Here is a 24176-nt window from a genome sequence, read left to right on the forward strand (position 1 = left end):
TTCGTTTGGACGTTTACCTGCGTGTAAGTATATGAGTTTATTTTTCTCACTCGCTATAACTCGAAAAACATTTTGAATATCCACTTGGGATTTTTTCACATTAATTTTAAGACTTTAAACTATTTTTTTAAGAAAAGAATTTTCGATTTTTTGAAAATTTCAATGTGCGTGTGTATGATTCCCCTTAACATGAAAACTTTAAAAATTAAAAGCGAATTTAAAGGAATTCTATTTGCTGTATTGCTAGTATTATAGTATAATGGTATTATAGTATTAAAGTAGATTTATATGACAATCATAAAAATTATAATAAAATTATTAAGCGATTAATGGTGACGATGGGAAATAGATAGAAGTGGCAGGGACAGGAAAACAATTAGAAAGTTCAATTGGAAACAGAACTCTGCGGTGTTCTTGTATATTTACATATTATTTGTTATTCATAATCAATAATAATCATATATATATATATATATATATAATATGTATATATCAACAAAATAATATTTTAGTCATTTTTGTGTCGCTAATAAAATCTAGAGGCTAAACAGTCACAGGGTTTCCGATTATCTAAAATGCTGGTTAGCTCCTGCCTAGCCGCGAATCGTTCATCACACTTTCGTCGCGCGTCCGCTCTTTACCTAACAATAAATAAACAAACAAGTAAAAATCTATACAACTCGCGCGCGTCGCCGAGTGTGGGCAATCATAATTAATAATTACGTAACGCTCGCAGATAACGAGACGCCAGTAAGTCGCACGTCGGTTCTCTCGCTCGTGCTGCACATGCTGAAGGAACTGAATCAAGTTAAAAATAATAATAATTCGTCGTTAGCACCGTCTGGATTTATCTACAGGCAATAACATAACAAATTTAAACAAACTTAAATCGTTTCAAGATTCAGCCGTTAAGTGCACCGTCATTCTCTCCCGAGCGAATTATTACGTGATCGTGATGCAAAACATGCTCTCACGAGCATCGTTTTCGTCACAAAAGACTCTCCTCGTTGCAAAAATATGATACTCCCAACTAACGCTTTCGCAGACCGTGCTGCGTTACGCGCGGAGGGGGAGGGGGATTAAGATATTAATACAATTTTAACAAATTTCGACGAATTTACAACTCGTTCTGAACGAAAATTTCCTCTCGAAACGAAGTATTATAAAATGAAAGAGCGGTCGCAGCCGGCCACGCGCATTTTGCGATCAACTTCTTCACCAATGTCGATCTTACTATCGCCAGCACGCACCACAATCCGCGTACAGTCGCGCGTTGCTTCGTCTTTTGCACACACCAACGGCGAAAAACGGGGACAGGGTGGTCGCGTCGCGTTCGCTTTTGCCGCAACGTTGTTGCCTCGCTGTTGTGTATATCATGCAGTCTACCATCGTCGTCCTCGCTATTGTCGTTGCAGTACGTCGCGACTGTCGCAGACACACATACCGAAGTCATGACTTTTAACGAGGTCATCGTGGACATAACAACGCTAATAATCGCTTGCGTTTCCGTCGGAATTGGCACGGCCGGCGAACACTACAGGACGATTGTATCTGCGTTATTTGCGATGGTAAACGCATCGGAACGTGCCAAAAGTGCATCATCTCCATTGTCACACAGTTATTACATTGTCACATAGCATTAGTAGCACGCTCGGGCTTTTTTATCTTTTGCACCCCGGGTCGGTCACAATTTATTAGGCCCGTTCTACATAAACAAAAGAGATGGTCAAGTCCCATCTCTTCCGATTTTTACGACTGGCAACATCCGACTCCGGCATACGACTTATCGGGTAGAACGGGCCTTATGGTTAATAAGGCTGTTATTCTCAGCCGTTATTGATAATGATTAATGTTAAACCTCTCTGTCATTTTCCTGTTTGCGCTTTTATAAATAAGTGTCGCACCCACAATAAAAGCGGAGCAACAAAATTCTGTGCCTTCGGTCGCAAACTGACAATGAGTACCCTACGTTCCGGTTCGACGAAGAACACGACGGTATACCTATATGTACAAGCGTGTTTCGTTCCGCGGAAACGGTGGTTCTGGAAAAAGAGTATTCTACTAAATGTAATAACTGACATTTCGTTTGGCGGCCTTTTCCCGCCACTTCCTCGCTCTACCTCTCTCTTTCTCACGTTAAAACGTTATGTTACAAATTTTGGAATATCACATACTCCTTCTGAAGAAGAGAAAATATGAAAATCGGGCACAACTTTTCCGCTTCGCGCTTTGTTTCGTCTTTTACGGTGAATTCGAAGTCTATTATAAATCGATATTCGGTGCAGTCCGCAATTCGCGATCAAGATACATACGTAGGGTTCCTGCGTGGCGTCACAGAATTTCTTTAACCATCGCTAATTTACGCTGATGCGACTCGCGCTAATCCGACATGAGAGCCACGCCAAATGCTATGAATTGTCGCGAGGAATCTTTTCCGCCGTGGCGGAATATCGGATTGCAAGCCTGAAAAAACGGTATAATCAGCGTCGCACGCTGTTGTCAAGTGCATGTCCGTGCAAATACACGTATGTAGGATACGCTATTTCCCAGAGGAACGTGCACATCATATAGAAAATACCTTTTTCCCTAGCTAATACGGACTATCTACACGCTTTAACTGTAGTACTTCCTCTTGCCCTCTATTTTTCCCTTCGAATTACCGGATAGCACTCAATTCGTCACGCATTGTTCCGGCTCCTTTTCCTTTGCTGATTCTTCACTTTGCACTTTACATTTTCGTGTTTCTATACATTTTGATATAAGGTTTACAGAGACAAATGCGTGATGTTTTGTGTATGTATGTGTGTGCAACTTTCTCTCTCTATTAAATAATAAAAACGATGTTCCGATAAATTATTTTGACATCTCTTATGAAAGTCGTACTATTATTCGAGATCTATGCCCGGTTTCTTCATACTTCTCAATAGCTATCTTCCAGATAACTAAAAATTTCTTTTCTTCATTGAAACCTCTGATTACGTATTTAACGGATAGCTATTCTTTATACTACTCACTTTTGACACAAAGTGTCTAGAATGTTATTATAAATTATCATATTCTGTCAGGTTAAAAAGATGAAGAAAACTGATTCTACGAGATATCTTTTGGATAAAGTTATCGAGAGGTGAAGAAATTGGGCCCTAGTCACAAAGATTTAAGGTGCTAATGCTGTTACCGAGTTTACACCGATGACAGAAAAGAATTTTCCATTGTACGCCAAATCTCATTTCACGCAACGGGATTAAACAAGAAATACATGTTCACGCAATAAATGAGTGTGCTCGCTGGAATACCAAAGCGTGACTATTTTTGAAATGCCGTCTCCCTGATATGTTATTGTGTCTGCGATGTTTTCCGGTATCCGACGGAAATAGCATAACATGCATATGATAAACGAGTCAACGAAGCAATCATTTCGATGCCCTGCAATTATCTGTGACATATCCAATTGGGACAAACTGGACAAACAGAATTAAAAATAATTGCAATTATCACTGATTACTGTACATAGTAAGTAAAAATGATACGAAAGTGAAAATGCAAAATAAGAAAAACTTGTTATCTGGACAGTCTTTAAAATTATCTTGCCTTTTGCACGGCGTAAATAAAGTCGACATGTATATTCATGATTTTTTTCTAGAATCATAAATTTAATCGTGCTCTCTCTCTCTCTCTCTCTCTCTCTCTATTTATTACACAAGAATTTATAAAATGTGCATAATATTTAGCTGTTTATATAAAAAGACATTATCGAAATATGAAGGAAAGAAATGTTTTTAGCCCATTATAAAAGTGACCTGATGTAAAGAGATTGTTTATGAATCAGACTGCCAGCACGTGGAAAATTTGAGAACACACGTATTATGTCATTATTGAAATAAATAAACGGTATCTATAAATTCAGTTCTGAGATTCATCGATATGTTTTCAGTGGAAGGCGCAGTCATCGTGGTTTTATTCCGCAATTATTGTGAACGAGGAACGAGATTTTACGACAGATTTTATAATATGGTGATAAATCAAAGTATCATGCGGAATTTAAATCATCGTTAATTGTGCAGATAGAGAATGATTGCACGTCGTGTAAACCCGGCTCGTAAGACACGGATGCAAATATTTGATCATTTACGCATTAAGTTTTACTTCGGGATTGAGAGACTAGTTACGATCGCCGTGACGACGCTGCGAGCAGAAGTAAAAACTATTACGTACAAGTACGTATGCGCGGTGTGTGTTGGTATAACAAATTATGCAAACTAACAAAGACATAGCTAACAACTAACGAACGCTCCAAACAAAAAATATTAATACAGAAATACAACCCAATCTAATTATAAATACAAAGATGCGTATCTAATACAAAGATTCGCTCACATTTTCTCTTAAAAAATTAACAACATGCAGAGAGAATTCTTTCCAACATTCTGTATTTTCTCTCCGAGAAATAATTTATCGACGCGATCTATCATTCGCAGATACATCCTCGCATCTCTCGGAATTTAAATGAATAATAACGGGCAACTCAACGAAGCAAACGCTTGGTTTTATTACTCGTGAAAAACGGACATATCATGCACGAAAACGTAAGAAGCCTCATCACGGCGTTCGCGTGTCATTGCACTTATGTTAAGGGTCCCTGCGGGATCGTGACGATGAGAGAAAACCGCAGTGTTCTACATCGTCGTAGCAGTGGTGTAGTCTTACAAAACATCGAATCAACCAGTCGTACGACAGATTTATTCGTAATCTTGTATCGCGAATGATCAATCGCGTATCAAAGTTCTGATCGACTACAAGGTTGCACTGGTCATACGTTTAACGTGTGCGTACGTTTTTACTGACATTGGTGACTGGTCTTGTTACGAATTGGCATTGTTTCTGCGCAGTTATCAGAGATACAAATTGGAGTACAAAAGACTCAACTAAAAAAATATGTTTTTTATCTCGAACTCACACTGAGGAGTTAGCGGGGCCCTCAGTCCAGAATACATTTACTACTAATCTACTTTACTAACCGGTTATCTCCTAGAACATCCGCGTATGTTTTTTCTCGTTTTATCACATGATTTACTTGTATATAATTTGTGTATAATGCGTGTATGTGCGCGCGAGCGCGCGCGCGTGTGTGTTTAGTGTCGAGTGTAGATCGCGCAACGTAAGTAATCTTTTAACGTGTCGTTAGTGCTCGCATCCCGTCTCATTTTCCATTTCAGCTCCCTGATAACGTCGCGCATGAAAAAACTTATCGTACTTTTGGACATAAATGCTTCATGTACACTATATAACATATATAACTACATATGCAGTACGTGTACACTACGTGTAAATCGCATAATTTTACGTAGCACATACACAAGTGATACGCGCATGTGTTCACGTTTGACGTAAAATCATTCCTGATGAAATAAAGATTGCGATTTGTTTCCTATGTGTCTTTATCTTTATTATTTCGCATGTTCCCAGGAGGACAATTTAACGACCCCTGCGGGCGATAACTTCCAACGGAAAATTCCATGCACGTATGTAACGACGATTAACGACCCGTTAGAGGAAAACGTACGAACGGAAAGGGGGCGATCGTGTCGACTACACCACCGCGAGGGGGGAAAGAATACGTTCCTATGAGTGGTCCTGCGATGGTCATTCCTCGCCTCGCAACACTCTTGGCTTTTTTTCATCAGTATTTCACCCTCTCTCTCTTTCTTGCACACACACTCTTTCTTTTTCTCATTCGTTCGCTCGCTCGCTCGCTCTTTCTCTCGTTCCATGTCGTTCGTAAGCACTTTCGGCGAGCAGTCGAAACCGGGTAAATGGCATCGAAGTGTCCATTGTGATTCCTTTCTCCGTATCTTTCAGAATCCGACTCGGAATGGCTGGACGACTCGTGGTCAGGGTCAAGGTCACGATGGTCAGGAGGCGAGAGTAGTCCTGTGCCAGGAGGTGTGCTGCTGCTGCTGCTGTGATGGCTGCTGCTGTGATGGCTGCTGCTGTTGCTGCTGGTGCTGCTGTCTTTTCTGACTGCAAACGAAAAAGGGTAACGTGTTATTATTTTTTCATCGGTATTCATGTGACGGTAAATTTAAAAAAATTATTGAGAATCTTATTCTACTGTAATATTCATATGAAGAAGATCGGAAAATCTTTACGTCACGTTTATAACATAATGTGATTGATGTGAGAAACATTGAAACAAAGTAGATAATGGAAAATGAAACCAATGCGCATAAATAATTTGTTATAATATTATAATATTACTATTATATTATTCAGAATATTATATTATTCAAAGTATAGAATAAAAAAATTTTTATTATACAGTATTAAAGCGATCTTCTGTCGTTTCTCGTGAAGTAAACAACTCGTTTAATCCGTGCTGTGAGCCGCGATAAACAACGAAAAGGAACAAGATTCGAATCGTTTCCTCGCACATGCTTTCCTTCCTCGGGAAGCATACGCGCTCGGCGCACGTTGCTTCACGAAATCAGTTAAAAAATCACAAATGCGCATTATTATGCACATACCTTCGCGCATTCGCGACGATAACACGGACGTATGAGCTTTTCCTGGAAACGCAGAAAGAATTCTGGAATGAATGTCCGCGACATCGTCATCATGTCTCGTTCAATCGCTCTCTCGGCGCAAAATCGACACGCGCGCGTTACAAAATAACGTCGTCTAACGCGAGCGTCACGGTACACACGTAAGCGAGATTATCCGGCCGAAACGTGATTACAACGGAATGTAATCCACGGTCCAGCCACGGTATAATTATCCAACTGTGCAATTTAGAGACCAATGTCCGTATCTTCGATCTGCAACGCTGAAAGCGTCGTGTTCGCGCGCGCGTCAGCAGATCAATTAGAACGGAGCGCTTAATTAGGAACACTTTTCTACGTCACAATGTAACCGCAAGCAGAGGTAATCGGAACGATTAGTTGCACGCGACGCCAAGTCGTGCAACTCTGCCACGTTGCCCCGGCCGCTCAACGTCATATGGCGCATTCTCATAGCGCGAACGAAACTGCACGATAGAAATATACGGAATAAAAACCCGTGGAGCAAGATGCAACACTCGACACTTCCATTTACGTTGACGCGAAGCCTCGCGAAACTTCTGTGTTATCAAACAGCTATGAAGACACTTTTCTAGCTGACCGCTTTTGTTCCGAGATAAAACGCATGATTTTGCGCGATCGTAATTTGCGCAAACTGATACTCTCTTTACGAGAACAGTCTTGAATATTTTCTATGTGCCTAGACGGTTCGCATTTCGGCATCATCCGATCACAGATCGTTGATGGTTTTTTCCATGTCCGTATTTTTCGGTATTTGGGCGAAATGGGAACTCTTCGCGTGAAGGGATAAGAAGGGCTCGGTATTTGCGCGATTATCCGTAATTAATGAGCTACGAGCCGATTGTCTGTGATTATGAGGAATTAAGGGCGTCGCCTAAGAAAAGGGGACACAAGCCGGATCGTCAGAAACTTCTAGCTCCAGCTGTACTCTCGTACTCTCGTTCTCCCGCGATCGACAGAACGAAATTTTATTGCGTCTGATCATCTCGCACCAACGACTTTTCCTCATGTAACGAGATGATCTCTCGTCCATCGGGGTCGGCAGTTTCAACGACGATAATCCATCCGTACTCGTTCGCAACGATTTGAAATATAGATGGCCGAGTTTCACAGACGCCATGGGTACGCTCGTTTCGTGACTCTCTCTGGAACGGGTACGACGGCCGTGCATGAAATATGAATTCCTGATCGAAGGCGCTCCAGAACTTGGAACTTCAGTGACCGGCGTGCGTGCGCGACGGGGGGAAGGAAGGGGAGGCTCTGTTCGTAAACTGATCCGAATGCACATGGGTAGGGTTAAATGAGTTCGATATCGACATGGCTGAATTACTATTGCACCGTGGCGGTGTATTTGTAACATTCGAGAACCCCATGGGCACCTGGCGAGCCGCCGCGAGTGAAATTTGCTCGCCGGAGTACTGCGCCGCGCGAGTAGGGTAGATGCACCCCTCGCGTTCCCCGCGACCTTCCTTTCCTCGCGGCGGAGGAAACACATCACGGTTGGCTTTCTTCATTATAGTCTGCTTTTTTTTCTTTTCGTCCCTTCAAATTGCGATTCGTTGTGCACTGCGTATCGATCGTGTGTCGCTGTGCTTTCATGCGCCCGTCACCCGTCGGACGTACATATACGCGCGCGCGCGGACGCGCAGACGTTTCTTTCAATAATATATTTAAATCTCATGCCATGCGACGAATATCGAATATGCCAGATAATTGAATATGTAAATCGCACATGACATGAGAATATGTCTAACGTTACGTCCGCGATCGGGAACGGCATCATCGCGAACGCGCTGGCCCCGATTAAACTTTGCACGCCCAAAGCCAAAGTGACCCTGTTCGCCCATTTATAGACGTCCGCGACGGCAATTAAGAAGACGTCATGAAACGTTAAGCCAGTCGTTGAAGAAGTATCATTTTCCCGCTAATGTAGTTCGCCCACCGCCCCCTTTATTAGGGCGGGGTCCACCCTACTTTGCTCAAGAACCGAAATCAGTATTCAGGGATTATGATTCTAGAACGTCTGTGGATATTTTCAATATAATTCTTTCGTGTCTCGCATTATGACGCGAATGAGTTATGAACTCGACAGAGCAGCGCGTCGTTTCCGAAAATTCGGTATAATTTCGTATAATTTAGTATTCCAGCGTTCTCCCCCAAGAAGTTTCGAAACTTCCTAAAGCAAAACGGGCGACGTTACCTAATAGCTTCCTCTGATTTGCGTACTCGTGAAACTTTATACACACGTGCGAACGTTCGCATCTGATCTATGAGAAGTTCCAAACTTTATTTAGGAAAGTACGTGCGCGTGTTGGAGAGAAAGAAAGGAAGAGAGAGAGACAGAGAGGAAAGAAGGGAGGGTAGCGTACACGAATGGTTGCGGCCATGTGAATATCATGCTGAAAATTTGATGAGCGTTTGAGGTGAGGCGAAACGTTCTTAATAAACGAATGTCGGTCGAAACTTTTCAGCTATTTACCCCAAAAACGTTATTGGACTCGGTCGTCTGGCGGATTTCCGGCCTTGAACTTTTTTCCACTGACACCAATTTCTCGTTTCATGTTGTCACATTAATGTGGCACAAGGTGCAGAAATGTTGTGATTAATGAGTGTGTTATTTATATTATATTTCGAAACTTGAGGATTTTGAGCCTCTCACTATTTATCGCACATCATGGCGCGTTAGATAAATTATTTATTTGTCGATAATAACATTGCTGTTGGCCATATCGAACCTGAAAGGGATTGGGTGCCATGGAACACTAAGAAGAAGAAGAAGAAGAAGTCGATAATAACATCATATTTAATTGCATCATAATTACATTCAATTATTTTGTAATTATGTCTAATTATGCGTATAATAATTACGTAACATGTTGTTGAGTTATGTAGATTATTTAACTGTGATATCTATTGACTAAGTTTGTGAGTAATTGGTGAAACGGAAGACTAAACGGAAATTTTATGTATGTGTGTGCGTGCATATGTTGGGACATATTCACAAAAATTTATTACATCACAGTAATTAATGCAAACTTTATCTTTCATTGCATTTTTTATGTATCAATGTAATGCGTTGCTCATCATGTTATAAGAGTTACGCAAATATAATTTTTCAGTGATTATGCTCACAGCATAAATCCATGCTGCGAGATAAGATAAGGGGAGTGGATGCTGTTTGATTAATGTATGTTTGATTAGCTGTGTAAGCCATTTCTCCCAAGTATTTTCGGTTGTTGTTAGATCGAGGTTAAATGCTTATTGAGGTCACTTGTTGATAAGCTAAGTACTTTTTCTCGTGTCGTTGATCGTTTTTCCAGCTAAACCATCGCTCAGCCGTGCAAGGTAAAATGTGGGTCACTTTAGAAAGAGCGCGTTATTGTTCTCGAAATTATTTTATGCCGTGGACGTTGTCGCTTCTTGCTGTTTATATTCCAGGCTTTTTCGAGCAATATTAAATTTCCCATCTTCACATATAAACGAACAATCCAACAATAAAACGTTCTTTATTTTAATTCACAAATACCAACCGCACCTTGGGAGACGCAAATCTATATATCATCATTAATCAATATATCAATTGACTCATGATATGGATATGCAGTCGTCGAATATGGATTAGGAACTGAGAGAAAGAAAAGGGAAAACCGCAGTCGTTCACCGTTCTTTTTCATTCCGCGCACTCGTGAGTGCGTCGAGTGCGTGTGGCTGCTGGTCTCATGCTGTAAAACATATCCCAGTACCAGTAACGACAGTACCGGTACTCAGCTCGTAACGACTCTTTGCAACGATGAGGACGATCGATCGAGGTGCTCTCGGTCCGCACGTGCGCAGATTACGCGTGTTTCTCTCCCTCTCTCCTTCTACCTTTCTCCTTTACCATCCTATTTCTCTGTTTCTCTTTCTCTCCGTCATCCCTGTCCCTCCTTCTCTCGTACTCTCTCTCTCTCTCTCTCCCTCTCCCTCCCTCTTTCTGTCTCTCTCTACGCTACCACGACCACGTCACCACTCGTCGAGGTGAACCCAACGTAGCCACACAACCTTCTATAGAACCACCCACGCGCTCACGCACACGCCTTCAAGTGCATGTCGATACACACATCGATCCGGTGAGGCGAGGGTGAGTTTGAAGCTTCGCGGTGCCGAACGTAGCATGGCGGGTTCTTAATACAAAGGGCGGGTTACGTACGCACGCACCCACGCACCCACGACAGATAAGAAACGCCACGTGGCCACGTCGGTCCGACACGTGCACGCGGCCACCCTTGTTTGCGAATCGTTTCTCAGTCATAGTTCGACAATCCGCTCGTGTCAATCGCGCGGGTCAACCGTGCGATCTCCCGGGTAATTCGATTTATAATACATTAGTCGTCGCTGCGTGCGTGGCAAGTGAATGAAGAACGAAAGAACGGAAGTAAAAAATTTTCGGGCTTTTGCGCGAAAGCTTCGTAATTGCCGAGAAATTTCCGTGAGGGATTTGCCGTCGCAGAAATACGGGGATTCACCGGGAAAACGTAATACGGCTCTCTGCGTATAAACGCCTTCTCCTCGCGTGGAGTGCGCGGTGTTTTTCACAAGGGACGAACCAGACGTCCCCCTTCGGCTCTATACAGCGATAGATTTTTTTCTAATAAAACGATCGCGCGACCGGCGAGCGATCAGCACGCTATCTTGAAGCGTTCTTCCCCCCCGTTTTACAATCCTCCCCGTTACTTTTATTTCTTTTATTCCCATCGATCGTCATGTCTCCTCGTACTGCGCGACGACGCCGACGTCGAGGTGAAAAAAAGCCATGAGTGATAACCCACGTACTGTCCGTTTTCCCTTTCGTGCCCGCCCCGATGTGACGTTTGCATGTGTGTAAGGTCGAATCCACATCGTCACGGCGAACCAATCTTTACTTGGTGTCACGGTTATGGATTTTATGCCACGGTAATCGTCCAAAGAAAAGCTGTGAGGTGTCAGGTTACACATGATGGACGTATATCCGACCTTCGTGCGGTCGTTTGCGAAGAATACTCAAATTTTCGCAACAACGCAAAATGCCTGTTGGCGCACGATTGCGGATTGTTCGACTTTTTCCGGCGAATTTGCGGCACACCGACTGAAATTATCAAAGTGCGTCTAAGTAAGCCGAAATAACTCATCTTGCGTGTACAGTCATCCTTCGTGCCGCCTATATATAGACATCGATCCGCGAAAGATTCCACGGGAGGATCGTTCCACGGCAGACTTGAAATCTTGGGAAAAGAAACGCGCACGCATGAAATCGCACCAGAGAAACGCGGAGGTTGTCTGCTTTTAACTGTCTACTACGATCGCGCAAGAGAGCCAAGAAAGCTCGAATCACGGAGTCTGCTCGTCTGATTTTCTCGCGCTCGGATGTACCGGGCGCCGGAGAGACGCATTTAGCGTCAAATAAGCGAGGAGAATACAGGCCGTTGTCTGCAGCCCGGCAGAGAGACAGAGACAATTGGAGCGAGAGGGAAAACACGCACATTGATCCTCGAAAACGGCCGCGTGCTTCACGAGCTGCCCGGGGTCCCGCAAAAATCGGAAGCAACAGCAGCACGTGGTGCGTCGTTTCCGTTTCGCTCTAACGACTCTCTCGTTACGTAAGCGCCTCAAGGCTGTGCGAGCGTCGTCAAGGATCCCCTCGCATGGCCAAATTCCTCGAAAATTCTGCGATTCTTATCTACATGAATTAGTATCAAGTCTCATTATGAATATAAGCAATAAACGGACCGACCAATCATGGTCGAGGTGGAAATCTTGATCGATCCGTTTACTGCTTATGGTTTTCCTTGCCGATCTGAGACCTTTAGCAGGCGTTTAAACTTGGGACAGCGGACAGCTCCCTTCGGCGTTTAAGTGCCGACTTAAGTATGGTCGTTGCGAGGAGTATCGAGTGTACGCCGCTAGTGGAAGGCGACATCGGTGCTCAGACAAGCTAGCGGAGAACTCTTTCGCGAGACCATTGACCGGGTGAGCGAGGAACGCTTTGTCGCGATCGATTGCCGCGCACCTCGCGTGGATTTCTGCCTGGCATACCTGGCCTATCCTTGCGTCACTCATCCTATTTGCGTCCGACGTGACGTATCCGAAGCTATACGATACAATCACTCGTATCCCCGTCCCCGCGACGTTCCCCGTCGGACGAAGATTCAGATCGTCATAAATGTCGTGCTCGTTGCCGTTTACTTTCAACCTGATCGTTCCGCGTCCTGTTGCTCGCGATTGACGGAACTTCGCCAACTTTTCTCGAAGTTATCGGCTTCGATGCTATGCGTCTGTTGCAATTCTACTTCCTGGGAGTAACCGCGTTATAAGTTGAGCTTCTCTCTTTCTCTTTCTTGCTGTCTTCGTCTTTGTTTCTCTTTGCAGATATAGCGTCCGTGTCACAGTGCGTCTACATTGCTCGGTAATGCCACGGTTTCACGAATGGACGATTTATTTTTCCATCACTACGTCAAACATGAATTACCTGCTTTGTCCTCCGCTCATGGGTGGGCAAGACCTGCTATTCTGTACCTGGCTTTTACCTGGCACATTCCCTTACTTGTTTTCTTCGGATGAAAATTGAAATTGGGAAAATCCTTTTCTCGAAATTCTAACAGAAGTTCTTCTGTGACGAAAACCCCTCATGATCCTTCCATGAAACCATGAATTGCGCAATGTGCGCGCTTCCTAGCGATATCCATCGATCCGCTTTTAAAGGGGCGTTCACATCAGCGATATACCTATGTACTCGCGCGCTGGCGCGGAGACGCAGAGAGGGAAAGGGATAAAGAGAGGTCTCCCCCGTGCTAGTCCCAGGGGACCAATGACCCCCAGTGTCTGGCTCGATCACTGTGTCGCGGTGCTCGTCATCGTTGCAGGCGACTTTATAAGCGGTTCCGCGAGCTCAGACAGTTCGCACTACGAGTGTTCCGAGTGAGTTATTGCCTCGGGACGAGAAACATAGAGGAAGCAAGCTGGGAAAAATGATAACGAAAGTGAACATGAATGGGAAAGGAACAATGAAAAAATTGCAAAAGGGACGAAGGAAAGAGGGGAAGGAGGGTAAAACGACAGCCAAATATCATATAGACAAACGTACGACGACAGAGGCGAGAAACAGTTGGAAACAACGAGAAGCTTCTCCTTCGTCGATGTTTTCTTCCTCCGGCTTTCGGTCTCTCTCTATCTCTCTTTTTCTCTCTGGCTCTTATGGTTTCGTCCGTCATTCTCTTAATCCCTGTCTCGCTCTTTCTGTTTCCCGATCCCGTCTCCCTTTCTCAACGTGTTTTCTTCCTCGCCCTCCGGCGGGTGGGCGTGGACGTGGGCGAGGTGAGTCTTCAGGGCCGGCGAGCATCGACCGATCCCGGCTGGACGTCCCATAAATGTGCCGACCGTCGGATCCTCGTAAAATCGTCGATAACTACGTCCCTGCCGATCCAATTCTATGGCGGGCGATCTCCTCGAATTCCATTGCGGAGTAGGATAGTGTCCGGCCCGAGAGCGTGCAATATTCCGCGGAAAATATCGCCAACGATAATCGCAGTTAGCGCTGGATATGCACGGAGGATTCGACTAATTCGGCCTGCCTCTCTCTCTTATTGGGCTCCAGCTTTGTAAGGGGATATCCGCAAGTACTCGAATCCGCGCGGTATTGATCGCCGCAGCGATTGTAAAATAAAATTCAACTTGCTTGTTAAATAAAAAAAAGAAAACGATATGACCGTATGTACATCATTAATCGAATTTTCTGCTCCTCGCTGTCTTTCTTGTTTTTTCTTGTTTTTTTTTTTCTTTTTAAATCGTCGGATATGATATTCATGCACAAATTACGGATTCCGTAGATAAACGTATGATTGTTCTTCTATACGATTCGAACGCAAGTTCACTTGAACATTATCATAAAATTACGTCTGTCGATACGTAATTGTGCATATCGGGGATCGCACACGGTATGTTCTATCTGCTGGCAACGCGCGTGAATTAATTACAAGAACAGGGATGATGCGCGACCCTTCCTGCCGCTTCTCGCATATTGATTCGTCGTTACATCATCGAAAGTGACTTAGTACGTCTGTTTTTTTAATTGTCGCATGCCCGATGTCGCCACAATGTGCGTGTTTCTTGCAACACGCGCCCAGCGTCTTATCAACGGGTGATGTACATCATATCCTGTTGATTTATAAAGTTGGACGACGAATACTAATCGGCGCGATACGCTCTGAAATGTATTTTTAGCGCATCTCTTTTTTGCGACGTTTGCCACGCCGGGAATGACGCAAGCACGTAAGAGAATTATGCAACATCTACTATCAAACGAATGATATGGGAAAAAAACCGATGGCATTCTTGCATTCGATATTTTAACATTCGTTACATTTCTCAGTTATGGAAAAATTATGGAAAGTAATTAATTATGACGTAAAACAGTTAATAACTAAATCACCGTATAATTTAGTGCAATTATCGCTGGACGTAAGTCCACCAGAAGAAACGTTATTTACATTTATGCAGCGTTAACCGTTGCGCGATTTATTCGCGCTACTCGTAATCCAAGTTTGCGACTATTCGGTCTCTGCTGAAAGCATTATAATATTAATCCAATAAAAAAAAGGCATATTTGGAACTCGAGCTCGAGTGTTCGAAGCTGCGAGCTTAAATTTAGCCGTACTTCCACCGCTAATGTCTAGAAATACAGATGTCAGAGGAACGAATGGGCGGAACGATCCTCTCGGCGAGATCGTTACCCCGGAATAATAAATTGATTTCTCTCTCCGTTCCCCTCCCCCTCGCCCTCCTCTCCACCCGCTCCCGCCCGCCCGCCCGCCGACAGCCTGCGAGAGGGTTAAACCCCGCTGAGATTTTTGCTTCCTGTCCGACGTCCCTCCTCCTTCCGCGTCCTTCCGCATCCCACCGCGCTTTCGAATTCCCGGTGCTCCGATCGATGAACGCTCGCGTTGACGTCACACGACGACGACGACGACGACGACGATGACGACGACAAGGACAACGAGAGCCCTTCTCTAATGCCTCTGTCTCTCATTAAAGCCGTCCATCCATTCGTCGACGGGGAGTAGCATCCTAATGCTATTTACACAAGTGCGGAGAAGGGCGTTTTGGTGTAACTCGCGCTTCGTGATCGGGCGTGTGTAAGCGTGTGCACGCTGGTGCTCGCGCGTTTACATCACGCGGATCGCCCGAACAAACACCGTGTAATCCCGTGCACGTTTCCGGGCTGAGTCCCGACTCTCTTTGTCCTCCCTTTGGGAGATGGGGGAGTTCACGAGACGCCGCTTCTTCTATTAATTGTCGGTGACGAAGACTTGTCCCGCGCCGCGTTTCATTATCAGGGATTTAGCGCTGACTACAACATTGCTGAAAACACTTTCACCCGGCGAATCGATAACTGTCTCTGTAAGCTTCTTACGAAAATACGAGACTCTTGTTGATCACTTTGCTGACTTCTGCATCTTGTTTCGCGTGCACCGCAGTAGGATTCTTACGATCGTCTGTGACCGGAGCTTGCACTTTGTCCGTCACGCCGAGAAATGGGTTTACGTAAGATGGAAATGTATAATGTTTTTTACGTCGATGTGATAAACTTCAGACACGTGAATGGTAAACTTTATCACACAATGTTAACGCGCACACGGCGTGTTATAATTATTTGCCGAAGGAGTCAATCAATTTGTCAATTCTATGCGTGATATTGAAACGCTGGTAAGAGCGACCGTAGTCTTCGTCTGATCAAATTCCGGTTTAAGGCTGATCTATCAAAGCAGCTTTTAAGCACGTCAGGTCAGTCTAAAGATAATAAATGAAGCGATCCTTCGTGCACGAACGTAGACGACCTCTCCGCCATCATCGGCGAGAGAAAATCAGCATACTATCATTGGGTAATCTTATCCTTTCTACCCACGTATTATTATCAGTCCTACGGATCTATACTCGAGCCTATGAATCTTAAATATGTGGACTTGTGCAACCGCGCCTCCTCATCGTCGTCGTCGTCTTCGTCGGCGCTCTCGAGCTAAGAAAACGCAGACAACGAAAAGTGATGCCACGACCCAGTTTCGCGCTGTGCCAATACAGCCGATCGTGGCTGGTTGAGCGGTCGGTCCTAATTAGAGAAGTCTCGATTGCCAATTAGCGGTCGAGTGCCTACCACAGGAGCGAGGCTGGAAATTTTCCGCGAGCGAGTGCTTCTCGATAACGAATCGTGTTCTCCCGAACGCAGCCGCGTGAACATTGCCAAAAATTTCGACGTACATTGCGCGTAATTTCGGGAATTCTATTCCGAGCGCACTCGACGGCGGAACAGGTGAATGCGGCGCGGAACTTTATAGCACGATGATGGAAATAGGACAACACCGAAGCTAGGAACGCGCGAGAAGCGCGAAGACGCGGAGCGGAACTTGCACGGCGATTCGCACGGAGATGTCCATCATCGGGCCATGATTTCTTTCTCTCTGCCTGTTTATCCAGATGCCAATTACGCTAACGACGGCCATCAATCCTCTTCTTTTCCACGCCTCGCGGAGGAAGCTAGAAGGTCACGCTCGACCTAGGAGCTCGACGTAGGAGGCCTGATACCAAGACGCTGCAGTCTGTCTTTGTATTTCTCTTTCTCTCTTGCCGTTCCGCGCACAGTATTCAATCTGATTTAAATATTTAACAGCGTCGATGTATGTATAATACATCGTCGTATAGACCATCGGCTGCTTAGCCCGAGCGACTAGTCCGCGCCGGAGTTTGTCAGGCTCGTCAGGCGGTAGCGAATGTCATCGTCGCGCGTATTAAGATGCAAATGAACGTCGTCAGGCTGACGGTGGTCGCCACGTCGAAACCGTCAAACGGAATTGTAGAGCGCGATTCCTGTTGCGATCTCATATGCATACGCGAAGGCACCGCGACATGACGAATCTATAGGTGGAACGTGAGGGAACAGGTCGATATAAGTGATACAAATTTGATCGTTGTGCGTCGCGTACATCAGGGTAGCCGGGTTCGCACCGGAGGGTGGAGAATACTGGTCGTTTGCATGCACGGTCCGAGCACGTTGTCGCGTGTTAATGGCAGACGCGGAAGGGATCAGAATGTACTTCCTGCGAGCAGGCGGCTCTCTTGTGTTTGAACAAATGGACCGACTATATCGTTCGGACGTCTTCTCTTTCAGCGTCGTTGCGCTTTGTCGCTCCACTCGGTTCATTTGGATGCTGCTCAGTAGGGTTAACAATATTGTTTTCGTGCGCTTAGCTCGTCCAGATCGTTATTAAAACCGACCCATTTGAGCGCGAGTAAGTGAAGCATCGATGCCGTGCTTTATACCTTTTTTTATTTTTTTTTTATTTAACCGTTTATCTCTTCCGCTCTAAATATGTACGTGCAACGCGCTGTCCGTGCGCCGCCGCGTATCATCGGATGCATTACGTTCTTAATGAGCTTTTAATTTGGTTAAACGTTGCACATTGCACGTGCGTAATTCGTATAATTCGTGTAATTGGACAATCTAGAGCGCGTATCGATACGAAAAATATGAGTATAATAATTATAATTGCCAATATTATTTCGATTACTCCCAAACATCCTCGAGTTTATTATCCGCCCGTAATTTTGAGCTCCAACCAGATTGAATTTTATTTTTATTTTGACATTATCAGTTTGAGAAATACGGCATATTAAATTCTCAGCATAATATTATTTACTAGAGTTGTTTACTTTGAATATTGAGTGGTCGATTTAAAAGCACATTAATTTGGACGTTTCTTCTTGCTGAAATAAAATTACTTTTATTTCTAAATTTTAGATGAAGAGATTTCGTAATAAGCCGGTTAAAAACAAACTTTCAGAGTAAAAAAGTCATTCGTATATCGAGTTCCTATAAATCGAATTTGTATAATCCTAAAATATTATCAAGATTGACTTTTCAGGTTTTCACTGAGTTTTTAAACTATATTCATAAAATATGAAAGATTTAATCTATAGATGGAATATTTTCTTGCGTATTTTTATAATCAGTGGCACAAGAACGTGTGGACAATAAGTTCATTAGATGGTATCTAGCATGCAACATTTTCATGCGGCAAGATCGATAATGCATTAAGTTAGAACCAAAAATGTTGACGACTTGTCTGAACGACAGGACGGGCACGATCTACATCAGACTCAGAAGTCGCAATAGAAATTTTGAAAAAAATCTTATATGTACATTGCGACGGAAATTATTAATTAAAAAAGATATTGACATCAGCCTGAGAACAATTAAACGTTTAACGTTTAAGTTTATGGTTTCGGGTGATGAAGTACGAAGCTTAAATCTTTTCTAAAACTAATGCATGTAGAAAAACGATTGCAGTGGACAAAAAATAATAACCAACCGAGATTTTTCAGATGTCATCTTTATTGACTCTTTTTGGGGCATGTGTTTTAAGGACCGTGCATGGTCCATGCGTGAAAATCCTTTTGTCCAGCGCATAGTTAAACATCCAATTAAAGTGCATGTATAAGAATGCTTTTATAAACAAGGTTTTGAAGTTTTACACATATTTACGGGTGAATTGAATGCAGAAAGGATGAAAAGAATATTATCCTTTTGATAAATGATTTCGCTTTAACATATAACATCACTCTTTGCCACTGATTGCTACTTACAATAGCTACCTTTAACTTTCTCCATGCTTGGCAATCAAAAGTGCTATCTACGTGCGAGTTAGCAAAAAAGCTGCAATGAGCCTAAGGAGGGCACAACAAATGCTGGAAGAATAGAGGCTGAGTAATGGTGTTTTTATGTGCATTTTTACCTGCCAAATAATGGATGCCAAAGCTGTGATTCGTCCGGCGAGCTTGCAGTGGAGCTCACTTCTGGCTCCTGTTTAAGCAATCCGCTGCGCACCCTCAGCAGGGGAGGGCAACAGGGGCTGACACGCGAACGACCACTGCTCGACAGATCTATTGGTTGCGCCGGCATCAGCGTCCCGATCGGCTTGCAGCTGAGTTTGGGTCTGCCAGCAATGTTTCCGCCTCTCGCGCCGTTGCTGTTTACGTGACAGGTCGATCCCTTGTTAACACTGCCATTATTGACGACTCTGTGTTGCTGTGGCTGCGCACGCGACGTGGAGACTGGACCTTCGCCGTGATCCAGCACGTGCTGTAGATGTGCTAGCGAAATCACAAGCAGATCGGGGTCCCGAAGCAGATCGGGCCTGGTGAGCGCCTCTGGCAGCCTTAACTCGGGTCTGCTGGCCAGCAACTTGGGTATCTCCGTCGCCGGAGCGGCGGCCAGTCCTGGTAGATAACTACGGGGCACTAAAAGTGGATCTGGTATCAGGTGACCAACGGTCTCCACCAATTCGCGAAGCTGATTGGCTGGGTCCAGAAGCTTGTCCGTACTGCTGGACGTGGCATAGGCAATCTGCTCCTGATCTTGGTGGTTGGCTAAATGGTTCCTGATCCTGCCGGTAACTTTTTGGTAACAACCCATTTGATTCTTGTGACGTTGCCCGGTTGATGTTTGCCACTCGGCGGACATAGGTCTCTTCAGCGCGACGCGATCCGCAGACGTGTAGAAGGTGCTGTGGATGTCGCCACTGGACATCGGCCTGCCCGAGTTCCTTGCTTCCTGTCTGTGAACGCTCAGGCGCTCCTGGAAGCTCCGTTGGTTAATTCTTCGCACGTTCCTGTCGACGCTCGAGTGCACTGGACGAGAAACGGGCTCGACATTGGAATCCGATCGTATTACTGCCTCTTTAGATTTATCGTAATCTCGCGGTTCCGTGCAGCTGGATGAAGCCAAGATGCTTTTCAGCGTCAACTCACTTTTTGCGTCCTCCGAGCAGGACACCGAACATGGCGGACTAGGTAGCAGCCTCTCAAGATACGCTGACGATGGCCTTCTAGAAGCAGGAGAGCACGGGATACCGCTGGGCTGAGGGGAGACTACGGTGCCACGAGAACGGAGCTCTTCCAGGACCTGTTCGTCGAAGTGCTCGAGATCCTGATATCTACACTTGGCCTGCGCCTCGCTGCTGCGACTGCAACCGCTCCAATCGCTCTTCGTGTTCTCCAATGGAGTCTTGCGGTCTTCATGATTATTCTTGGCACCAGATCCATTGTAGTAATCTGCGTCCACGTTATCATACGCCAACGAGTCCGTCTTCTGTCGTCGGAGGTCTTCCAGAACCTGCGAATCACAGTCATCCTCATCCTCCTCTTCTTCGTTCCCCTCATGAGGAAACCTGTCTAGCTTCATTCTATCCGAATAAGCGTCGGCTTTGTTGAAGCTGACGGTACTCTCGGGCGATTCGACGCGGTTCTTCGTGCTTGGCGAGGTCGTCGTCAAGTGAGTGGACATGCTTCTGTAACGATAGCTCGGTATAATTATTGATAGACCCGGAAGATTGCGAGGCGAGCAGCTCGTGCGTCCCTGATTGTCGACGAAGTCATTCGAGTTTTTCAGCAGCTTCTCGACGCACTCTGCCTGCGAGTCTGGCGATCTACTCGACGAGGACGCCTTCGAGGATGGCCTTGCAGGCAGCACAATTGGATTCTTGCCGATCTCAGGAGTGTGATTTCTCGTCACGGACACTGAAAGCCCTGGAGTATTTCTCAGGGCGTCGAGGATCTTCGAGTTATCATTGAAATCGATCTTCAATGGCTCGCCGGGTTCATCCGGCGCCTCCTCCTCGATCTCCAATGGCGCCTCCTCTTCGGTCGTCGTCGCACTCGACCATGTCACTATGGAGTTAGATCTGCATTTTGACCGGCTGATGAGACTGCCATCAGCCTCTGCGATTTTGCAAGAATTTAGTGACATCGTCTCGACAGGGTTATCTTTCATTGACAGTAGCGTGAAATTGTCTTCCGCGGGAATCTTACTGTCTTCTATCTCCAAGCAACAATCCTCCTCCAGAATTTTCTCCTCATGCACGCCCAGCTTCTCGTCGATCTCGCCATTCTGCTGATGGATCTGATAGCTGGATATTCTCGATCGATCCTTCGCATCGTCAGGGTTTGTGTCTCTGACCTCCCTCTCGACGGTCTGAGACTTTTCGCTGAGAACTTCATATGTCTTGGTAGAATCGACCGGCAGATCGGCGCTGGGAGTGTCAGTGGCGAGAACGGGCGAGGCCGTAGCATCTATCATGTTCAGTATGTCCTGAATACCCGCCTTGTTCACTCGACTGTTCGCTTCCTCCCTGTTCACCTCCTCTTCTTCTTCGTTCTCCTTCTCATCATCCTCTTCGTCTTCCTCCGCTTCTGCGGCATCGACGGTATCCTCCTCGTCCCGTTCATCATTTTCCTCCACTCGCCTCGTCTCGTTCGTCGCTACATCCTTAGTTCTCGCGCAACGAACGACATTTTGATGCGCGCTCTCGGGGAGTTGCGATAGATGCAGCTGCTCCAGCACGACGCGCGGTTGGAACAGCTTGTCCTTCTGTAGTCTCTCCAGGTTAACTCGACCACCCAATCTGTTCTTGCACTTCAAACTGGATAGACGATTCAGACGATCCTCCACCTTGCTCTGTTCGCAAGCCTCCTCGCCGTCTTCCTCCCGTTCGCTTTCGCTGTCGTTGTCCTCGTCGGGACAACCTTGCTCGGCCGACTTCCACTTGGAACCATCACGGAGTCCTAGAGGATACGAATATCCCCGTCGGCCCACCTCTTCGTCGTACCGTCTCTTCCTGCCTGCGCCTTCGCCAGTAAGCAAACCGTTCGTCGCACCGTTCGCCGAGTATTTTCGCGGATGGCGCCGCATGGAGTTTGCTGGCGCGTTTGTCGGCGCAACCTCCTGGCGTCGCTTGCCGTTTTCCTTCTCGTCGTTGGACGCGACCGGGGAAGCCTGAGACGAGTCGACCAGACCCGGCGTCGACCGCTTGCTGGCAGTGGCGATCGTGTAGACGTTGGATGTAGTGCGCGGTATCGAGCGCCATCCTTGCGCAGTCTTGGTGAGCTTAATGCGATTCCGCTTGTCGTAATCCTCGCATCTCACCTCGATGATCCTCTGCTCGCGTTGCGACGCCCACAGGAAGATCGGGTTGACCTTTGGCCGCTTTTCCTCCGGCTCGTCCAGCGTATTGTCTCTCGGTGCTTCGTCCCGAACGCGTTTTTGATGCTTCTGATGATGATGATGATGGTGATGGTGACGTCTTTGACGACGGGGCACTGTGCCCCGCGCAGGGGCCCCGCTCATCACTCCATTCAACGGACGGTGATTACTCTGTCTCTCTCGTCCGACAGAATCGCTTCCAGTCCGCCGATCGTTGACGATCGATCGTCGCGGCGACGTCGGGGACTGCTCGCGCTGTTCCACCAAATAATCGCAGACACCGTGTAACGTGATATACGGCTTCTTCCGCGCGATGTGCCTACGTGGGCGATTCAGTCTCGGTGGTTCACGTGCCACCGTGCGCGTCGGTTCCGTACGTCCCGACGTACGTCGTACTCTTGGGTGTTACCGCGACATGTAAGCCCGGTTACCGTACCGTGCATCGTAGACACCCGGTAGCGAGCGGGACGAACGTCGCTTGTGTGGATCGCGCGGATTCGATCGCCGTACCAAGCCGGACCCGGCCGTTCACCGGGCTCGCTCTCGCGCAATCGATCTCAAGGCCATCTCGCCATTGTCGACCCGGAACGGAGCTTCCGTGTAACCGGGACTACCGCGTCCTGTCGCACGATCGTAGCCGCCGTCGTTATCGTCCCGTCCGATGCGGCCTCCGCGGCCGAGAGCGTCGCGCGAGTTCGTCGACATCCACCGGAGCAGGTCGGTCCGCCGCTGCCACCGCCGCTCGCTCGATTCCAGGCTCGGTCGCGTCGTCGACGCCGAGGTCGCCGGCGTTCATCCGGCTATCGAACCGTGACACCACGCCGCGGTGCGGCGCACCGCGCCGCCGAACGGGGACTCGCGAGCACGAGCACGGGCGTCGATCTTCATCGGACCTCGTCGCCGCGTCGCGTCGATTCGCATCGAGCTTGCGGCGTCAGTTCGCGCGAGCTTGCGATCGCTGGTAGCGCCGGATACCCGGTACGACCCATCGGGGGTCGAACGAGTCTCGGTGCTCTTTCTCGGCACACGGGTACCGCGAACACCGGCGGGAACGGCAGCACGAAGAAGAAACACGTAGCGTTGAGCAATGAGAATCGAGAATCGCCTCTTAAACAATTGGGAGCGGACGCTCGATAATGTATAATCCCTGTCTGGGTTGGACCCCTCGGGTTCACGATCGGTCGCACTTATTCGCGATTTCGCGCGCTCTCGACGAAACCCGATGCCTCGCCGCGTCCTGGAATTGTCATCGATGACATAACGCGCGCGAGGCGTTACACCGGTTACACATCAACGTTACACACGTATTCACTGCCTGGGAGCTACTGGCGGCGGTGCCTCCTCATTGCCTTCCTCTACGCCGCCGCCGCCGCCGCCACCGCCACCGTCGTCGTCCTCGCCGCCCCCGCTCCGCGGGATCGCGACGCAGATGCGGATCAAGCGGGTCGAGCGCCCGCGATTTAAACCGAGCAAGAAGCGCTCCAGTGAGCGCTCATACGTCTACTAATTAAAGCACAGTTAGGATATCATTGTTTCAAACGCACATCTGAATAAACATC

The 24176-nt window shown here is 46.5% G+C and overlaps 2 protein-coding genes across 2 annotated transcripts in view; one reads left to right on the plus strand and one right to left on the minus strand.

The window, feature by feature from the left end:
* Positions 1-389: 389 nt before the first annotated feature.
* On the minus strand, positions 390-23271 carry LOC105275626. The gene is made up of 2 exons (XM_011332595.3): positions 19373-23271; positions 390-6018 (listed from the first exon to the last, which is right to left on the minus strand). Exons 1-2 carry the CDS (start codon positions 22759-22761, stop codon positions 5910-5912), a joined length of 3498 nt encoding a protein of 1165 aa, XP_011330897.1. The 5' UTR covers positions 22762-23271; the 3' UTR covers positions 390-5909.
* The window catches only part of LOC105275593 (G-protein coupled receptor Mth2), a 34344-nt gene continuing 16133 nt past the window's right edge, over positions 5966-24176 (plus strand). Inside the window, exon 1 of the mRNA XM_011332583.3 lies at positions 5966-6034. The gene's annotated coding sequence lies outside the window, so the exon portion shown is untranslated. The remainder of the gene's footprint in view (positions 6035-24176) is intronic.

This window comes from Ooceraea biroi, chromosome 4 (assembly GCF_003672135.1).
Source record: "Ooceraea biroi isolate clonal line C1 chromosome 4, Obir_v5.4, whole genome shotgun sequence".
NCBI lineage: Eukaryota > Metazoa > Arthropoda > Insecta > Hymenoptera > Formicidae > Ooceraea > Ooceraea biroi.

Coding starts and splice junctions, on each gene's coding strand:
- LOC105275626 (XM_011332595.3), bottom strand. CDS start 22,761: ATGAGCGGGGCCCCTGCGCGGGGCACAGTGCCCCGTCGTCAAAGACGT. Junction 6,019..19,372: donor TGGCATCCATTATTTGGCAG/GTAAAAATGCAC, acceptor TTTCGTTTGCAG/TCAGAAAAGACAGCAGCACC.